General features: G+C 34.5%; 1 protein-coding gene across 1 annotated transcript; it reads right to left on the bottom strand.

Moving 5' to 3' along the window:
• Positions 1-386: 386 nt before the first annotated feature.
• On the bottom strand, positions 387-1,394 carry LOC126018635 (olfactory receptor 5D18-like). The gene has a single exon (XM_049780735.1). The coding sequence runs from the start codon at positions 1,392-1,394 to the stop codon at positions 387-389; it is 1,008 nt and encodes a 335-aa protein (XP_049636692.1).
• Between the last annotated feature and the right edge of the window lie 6,395 nt (positions 1,395-7,789).

Genomic DNA, 7,789 nt, shown 5'->3' with positions numbered 1-7,789 from the left:
TCTAATTAAGGTAGATATATTTGTACATACTTGCATAAAATATAAACAAATGCAAAAAACATTTGTTGTCGACTCTAACTACAAATTTACCAAAGACTCTATACCAATATTATCCTTAACACTATAATTTGTGTACCTAAAAAATCAAATTAAATTGTAGCATGATAATGAGGCTAAATTAAATCCAAGCTAAAATTATTATATTTTCTGGAAAAAAGAAATTTAATGTTGTAGGCAATTAGACAGGTATTAGATACCTGACTGGAATTTCATCTTAAAGGTTTCAATATTTCAGAAATTTAACATACAATAACTCATCAATAATTTCTAAAGTAAAATTACATTTCTCTTTATATTTTATCACAATATAATTTATATATTTTTCTTTACAGTTTACCACAGTTTAATTTAGTAGAAAACAATTTCCTAACTGTTTCTTTCACATCTTTGTTCCTGAGGCTGTAAATCAGTGGATTCAGCATGGGGATGACCATTGTGTAAAACACAGAGCCCACCTTGAGCATAAGCCCTGAATTTTTGGTGTTTGGAACATAGTAGAGAAAGAAGATGGTTCCATGGAAGATGCTAATGACAGTCAGATGGGAAGTACAAGTGGAGAAGGCTTTCTGCCTGCCCCCTTTAGCAGGCATCTTCATGATGGTAATGAAAATCAAGGCATAGGAAGTCAGAATGATCAGCAGAGTGCTTAACTCATTAAACATACCTAACACTAACGTGATCTGTTGGATAATGTAGAGGTCAGAATGGGAGACAGAGACAATGGCATTAAATTCACAAAGAAAGTTATTTATGGTATTTTTTCCTTTGTAAGACAATCCCTGCAGAAAATAGGTAAGAATCAGAGTCACAACAATAGCCCAGGAGTATGATATACCCACCAAAGTGGCACAGAGCTTCTGGGACATTACAGTAATGTACAGTAGGGGGTTACAAACTGCCACAAACCTATCATAAGCCATCACAGCCAGCAAGTACATTTCTGTCACCACAAAGGTACAGAAAAAGAAGAATTGTGTAATATATGCTGTGAAGGCAATGGTTTTGTCTTCCACAACCAAGTTTTCTAATAGTTTGGGTGTAACAGCTGTAGAGTAACAGAAATCAGCAAAGGATAAATGGCTAAGGAAGTAATACATTGGCGTGTGGAGCTTGGGATTGATCTTGATAAGCAAGATCATACCCAGGTTCCCCAGCACAGTGACTGTGTAGATGGTGAAGAATAACAAGAACAAGGGAACCTGGAGTTCTGGATATTCTGAGAAACCCATGAGAATGAATGTGGCCACAGCACTCTGATTGTCTTGGATCCTATGGAGAAAAAGGGAGAGATTAATTTTTTTAGAAAATTGTGAGGTCAACATTAAAATAAGCATGTTAAAATGTGAAAACATTGGTGTGATAAATAGCAGGTATATTGCTTGCCTTAAACAAAGGTGATCTGAGTTCATTCCCCATCACCCCATATGGTCCCCCAGCTCCACCAGGTTAATTCTTGAGTGTAGAGAACCATGAATAATCCCTGAATATACTCAGGTGTGACCCCAAACACATAATATAAGTTAAAATACCAATTAATTACCAAAACTCCTCAAATAACATTGTGGAAAATACATGGTTTTAATAAAACTAGGTTTTATGAATGATCAGGTGTAAACAAGGAATTCTAATTAGCATTGTTTCGGTGCTCTGGCCTTCAAATTGATAAGCAATCAAACCTTTGAAACAATCATTACAAAACCATGTAGGGGAGGGGTGATAGCACAGCAGATAGAGCATTTGCCTTGCATGCCACTGACCTATGTTCGATCTCTGGCATCCTACATGGTACTCTGAGCCCAGAAGGACTGATTTGAGCTCAGAACCAGGAGTAACCCATGAACACTGCCAGGTGTGAAAAAAAGAAAAAGTAGAATACAAGCTTCATAACCATTTAAAAAAGTATGTAAACTGTCTTGAGTTAAAACCCATCACACTTTTTTCATACATTTAAAAAGCCATTATTTGTTCCCTAAGATAATTATGAAAACATCAGATTGGCCAGGAGTGAAAGGAAAAGCATTTTCTTTTGGGATAAAAGTAATGCAGTTGTACCTTACCTACACCTATCCCACAAGTTTATCTTCAGCCCAAGATTTATTCTACAAGACTTGGTTTTCATGTTCAAGATTGCCCACTGAGCTGAATGAACTGTGACAACCATGCTCAGGTGGCTGAGAAATGAGGAACTTTCCATACCTTTTCTCCTTAAGGTGACATACATCATGTCTTTCTTATTGCATATCTACAATACTCTCAGCAATCCTAAACAAAGAACTTATAAATATTAAATATGTGAGCCTAGAATTATTTTTAGAATTTTTTAAAATATAAATCAAATAATAACAAATAAAACAATGTGTCACTTCTTTTTATTATCATAATTAATAGCTACTTTGAAAAGAAGTCTGAGTAGGCTGGAGAGCTAGTATAATTGGTAGATTCTTTACCTTCCACATAGCCAACACAGATTCCATCTCTGGTATCCCATATGATCCCTCATGCCTAGTAGAAGTGATCCTTGAGGGTAAATTCTTAATGCTGCTTTGTGTGGCCAAATATTCAAAAATAAATAAATAAATACATAAGTAGTAAGTCTAAGCATATTTTGTATTTGATCAAGAAAGACTTCAGATTTCATACTGTAAAAGTAAATAATGGTAACATTCTCCTTGGAAGATAATATCTAAAGTGAATAAAGTAGGTTTATGGTAATTACATGCAAATATGTGTCTGTGTCCTCCAAAGATTAGTATAACATGATTTGTTCTTGCAAAATGAAAAAAAAAAAAAAAGAAATGAATCTGCTCACCTTATGGAAGTAAGATTTGACTCAGTCATTTATGGAAGCTTCTTTGCTAAGATGAAGGAGTTCCAGGAAAAATTTTGTTGATAATTTAACAACTGTATATATTATAAATGCCAAAATATAATAAATTTAAAGGGTATGTCAATGCATCTTTAATAAACATGCTATTTTATTCAATGATTGAAAGCTATGCCAAGATGCAGAGAGACAAAGGTAAATCAACTAGCTGAAAGCATAGCAACAATCTGTGTCAGATATATATATATATATATATATATATATATATATATATATGATAATAGGACCTAGGGGCTGTTCATCCTAGGGAATACCATAGAATCTTTACCCTAGAGAATACTTAGAGCAATTTGATGAGGCATTATCCTATTTAAAATTTTGATTCATGCAACTTTCTTTGACTAATGGGGAAGCACTTTATCTTCAATTAAAGGTTATCAATATTTTTGTTAAATGTTGTTTTAGACTTAAAATATTTCATATGTAAAACCTATAAAATATAGAAATGTAAATAAAGATTATTTTCTATTAAATGAGAAAAATAATTTAACTAATCTTGTTATATATTTACAAAAGCATACTCATGTATACGTCAGTACTTAAAGTATGCATATACATATTTATTGTATGCACAATTTCATATACATATGAGCATAAATGGAAAAAAAGGAACACCTAATAACTTAGTGATGAGTTTGAATATCACATAGGTCCTGGAGCAATAGCACAGTGGGTAGAGAGTTTTCTTGCATGTGGCAGGCCCAGGTTTGATTTCTGGCATACCATGAAGTCCCCTGAGCCCACCAAAAGTGTTTCCTGGGCACAGTGCCAGGAGTATCCACTGTGTACAAACAGGTGTGGCCCAAAATCAAAATAAAAAAACTATATAAATCTCTCAAAATAAAGAAAAATATCCCTCATTACAAAACTACGAGTGAACTTTGACTTGTAATGTATGCAAAGAATATAAGAAAAGGTTGCTACCTTTCTTTTCATTGAGGTGGAGAGATTGTTAAATCTATTAATTTAAAATCTACAACGAACCAAATAAATTTCCATACTATGAAAGACTAATAGAAGTTACAGAGCATTTTGTTCAATTTAACTTTAAGTATTTTGACAGCTTTTAAAGATATATACTCATTCTGCTTTTTTTACTTGTAAAGCCATTTTAAACTTTACCTTTTATTTATGTATTATTTCATATGTCATAATTCAAAGTAGTCCTAATTCTTGATTATATTTTAGTTTAAAAGAGTACAGTTCTTAAAGATGAAGTAAAAAAAACTGCACAATCACATTGACTTGTGCATTTTCCATAGTCTGTGAGTAAGTATCATAATGATGTAGAATTCTCATTAATAACACACCATTTGTGATAACCTCAAGATGTCCTTGTTGTTATGTCACTGTAAAGATATACAATGGTATAAGATTTTGGGAAAAACAGTTTCTCACTCCTATCTATGTACAAACCTCAGGACACCCATAACCAAAAATTCAGTGTCATTTCACTATGAAAATTAAATGTCAAGCTATTCATTGTCTCCAAATAATCTCCATGTCTCAAATCTAGAATGCATAGACAACTAAAAGATTTCAACTCTTAAGAAAGTTTAGAATCTAATAAGAATGTTCCAGAAGAATTCAGCTCTGATACCTCACTTGTTATAATATTATTTTTTTCATTTAAGGTTCCAGGCTTGGTTAGGGAGCAATAGTAAAGCGGGTATAATATTTGCTTTGCATGCAGCCAACCTGAATTCAATGCCCTGCATCCTCAATGGTCCCCATACCTTCCAGGAGTGATTTATGAGGTCAGAGCCAGAAGTAATCCATGAGTGTTGCTGGGTATGGCCCAAAACCAAAAAAAAAAAAAATGTACACTTGAGGCTGAGAGAACATCGTGTAGAGGGTTTGCCTTATACATAATCAATCCTGGTTTGATCCCTAGCAACCTATATATATGGTCCCTGGATCCCACTAGCAATGTTTTCCCTGAGCACAAAGCAGGAGAAAACCTAGGTGTGGTTTAGCATATCATGAATAGAGACTACATACACTCAAAAAAGTATTTTCTACTTATATAAATATGCTCTTTCTCTAAATATATATTTATATTGGTACAACTATTTTAAAAATGATGTTTTTTGTTTTGTTTTATTTTTGAAACCAAATTCTGAAGTGCTCAAGTTTAATCCTGGGAATTTTTTTAGAAGGGTTTGAGTCACACCTGAGATTGCTCTTGGATTAACTTCAGACTCTGAATTCAGGATTAGTCCTGCATAGTATGAGGCCCTAAAATGGGATTGGTGATGGCAATGTTAGATCCCAGACCCTGAAGTTCTAACTTGCCTCAAAGAGCAACAAGCCAGAAGCTGCTTGAAAGTTTATCCAGACCTTGAAGCTATTATTCACCTTAATGAGCATCAAGTCTGTAGCTGCTTAAAAGTTTTTTCTTTCCCCTCCCTTCTAAGATATTCGTCTTCCTCGCATTCCCAGGCCAAATTCTGAGAAAATGAGATGTCAGCTTGCACCTTAAAGTGGTCAAGGCCTCCTTGTTATGAAAGTTCAGTTTTTCAGCCCAAATGGTATCAGACCAGATTGAGGGAGGGGGGTGGTGGCAAGAAGTTAGGACATCTGTGAGACGTGAGACACCTTTGCAAGGAATGGACACAGGGAATGAAAATGAAAATAGAGCCAATCATATATACTGTGGAAGTTAAACTATTTATGTTAATCAACAAAATGCTTAGTCTGCTGACAACAACAACAACCTGCTTACAGGACAGGGCTCTCTGCATAGCCCTTTATTTGTGAGGTGAAACTAGAGGACACTCCACACCATCCTGACTTCAATGTAGGATATGCAGATCCAGGATCTTTAATACAGAAACATGATACCAACAACAGAGAGTGTGTGAAAAATAAAAGTGTATTGGCACTACAGGCAATGACTTGGACAAATCTTTTGCCTGAAGCCTAGAGTCGGTCTTATGCCAGGAAATTTCAGGGGTAAGGTCTCCTTGTATTTAGGCCAAGGCTTTTACTTTCCATGTCCCTCATATTTTGGTGGGCCTATGCAAACAATAATTGCCACTCTAACACCATTTTACTGTGCTTCTTTGACTCCAATCCTTAAAAATAAAAACCATTTAAAATTTTAAGGTTAACTTAAACTAATATGCATGTGCATAGAAATGTAAAAAAGTACTATTCCTTCAATGTTTAAGGAGTTACATAAGTTTTATGGCTTTAGATTGCTTTGTGTACTGCTAAAAAATATTATAATGTACTACAATCTGGGGACTTGAGGGACAAAGTAATTGTACATGGGTTCTGTTTTATTTTTCTTAGTGTTCTTTGGCTGAAACTTCAAAATTAAGGTATCAGCAAGGGGACTTCTGAGAATTCTGTTTATGGGCCATTGTCCTTCCACTGTAACTTTACCTTGTCCTCTTTCTTTACATCTTTGTTCTCATAATTAAAAATAAAAATTTAAAAAATATATGCTTAGTCTGCTAAAGCCTGTTAATCCTAGATAAACTGCCTGTTTATCATGCAGGGCCTTTTGTCTTTCATTAAACTGGACCCAACTTTAGTGGAATAAACTCCCTTTTCCGTTTTACATTATCAGAGGTGGTCTTGAACTCTCAGAGTTGGCTGGGTTATCTGCTCGGACCCTAAAAAAACAGCAACATCTTAATCTCTGTATTATCTGTCTAACTCAAGAATTACTACATTTTTACCCTCACAAACATTTTAAAGTAGATTCATATGTAGTTTATGGATACATATGGATCAATTACAGAAACACAGTGTAATATACATCTGGAAGGTCATTCAAGTATGCATATTTTAAAGAGAGTTATAAGATAGAGGGTTTGAGTTTCACTCCATTCTTCACCCAGAGTTCGATCCTCAGCACCAGAGATGTCCTCTAGTGTCCTGCCAGGAGAGATCCCTGAACTAAGAGCCAAAGTCAAGCTTTGAGCACCACTGGGTGTGGCACAAAGATTTGTTTGTTTGTTTGTTGTTTGGTCCACCCCACCTATGCTCAGGGTTTATGCCTGGCGTGTGCTCAGAAATTACTCCTGATAGCCTCCAGGAATGATATGGGATTCCAGGTCAACCACATGCAAGACAAATGTCTTACCAACTATGCTATTGCTCTGCCCCCCCAAATATATATATATATATATATATATATATATATATATATATATATATATTTAATTTTGGGTCACACCTGGGGATACTTAGGGTTACTCCTGGATCTACACTCAGGAATCGCTCCTGGCTTGGGGACCATATGGGATGCCAGGGATCTGACCTAGGTTAGCCACATGCAAGGCAAATTGCCTTACTGCTGAGCCACCACTCTGGAACCCAAAGATAATTTTTAATTCAAAATTGGAAAAGGAATTACAGTTTTAACTTACCATCTGCCATTTAAAATGCACCAAGTCTTACTTTCTATCTCCAACATTTGGGAAAGAAAAATAAAAACATATTTATTAAATAATTTTAACTTTTTCAGAAAGTATAAATTTTATTTGTATAAATTAATAGTTAATACATTTTAAGTAAATTACATTAAATATATAAAAATATTAATTTTTCTACTTACAATTCATTCTTGTGTGACTATAAGCAAGAGAAACAAGGATGATTCAGATCTTAAAGACTAAGATTTGAAAATTATTTAAAAAAACATCTCTTATTTTTTTGTTTGGAATCACAACTAGCAGAGATTTGAGATTATGATGGCTGTGTTGATTTAGAAATGACAAAATATTACTCTGCGGACAAGGGATTAGAACCAGGGATTCAACTGCTTCAGCTGCAAGAAAGGTAAATTCTTATTTTGAGGCACCTTCCACCATGTTAAACTTAATATGAAAG

Source organism: Suncus etruscus, chromosome 9, assembly GCF_024139225.1.
Source record: "Suncus etruscus isolate mSunEtr1 chromosome 9, mSunEtr1.pri.cur, whole genome shotgun sequence".
NCBI classification, from domain to species: domain Eukaryota; kingdom Metazoa; phylum Chordata; class Mammalia; order Eulipotyphla; family Soricidae; genus Suncus; species Suncus etruscus.
The sequence above is the reverse complement of the archived record's forward strand: the minus strand, read 5'-3'. Positions and strand labels throughout refer to the sequence as shown.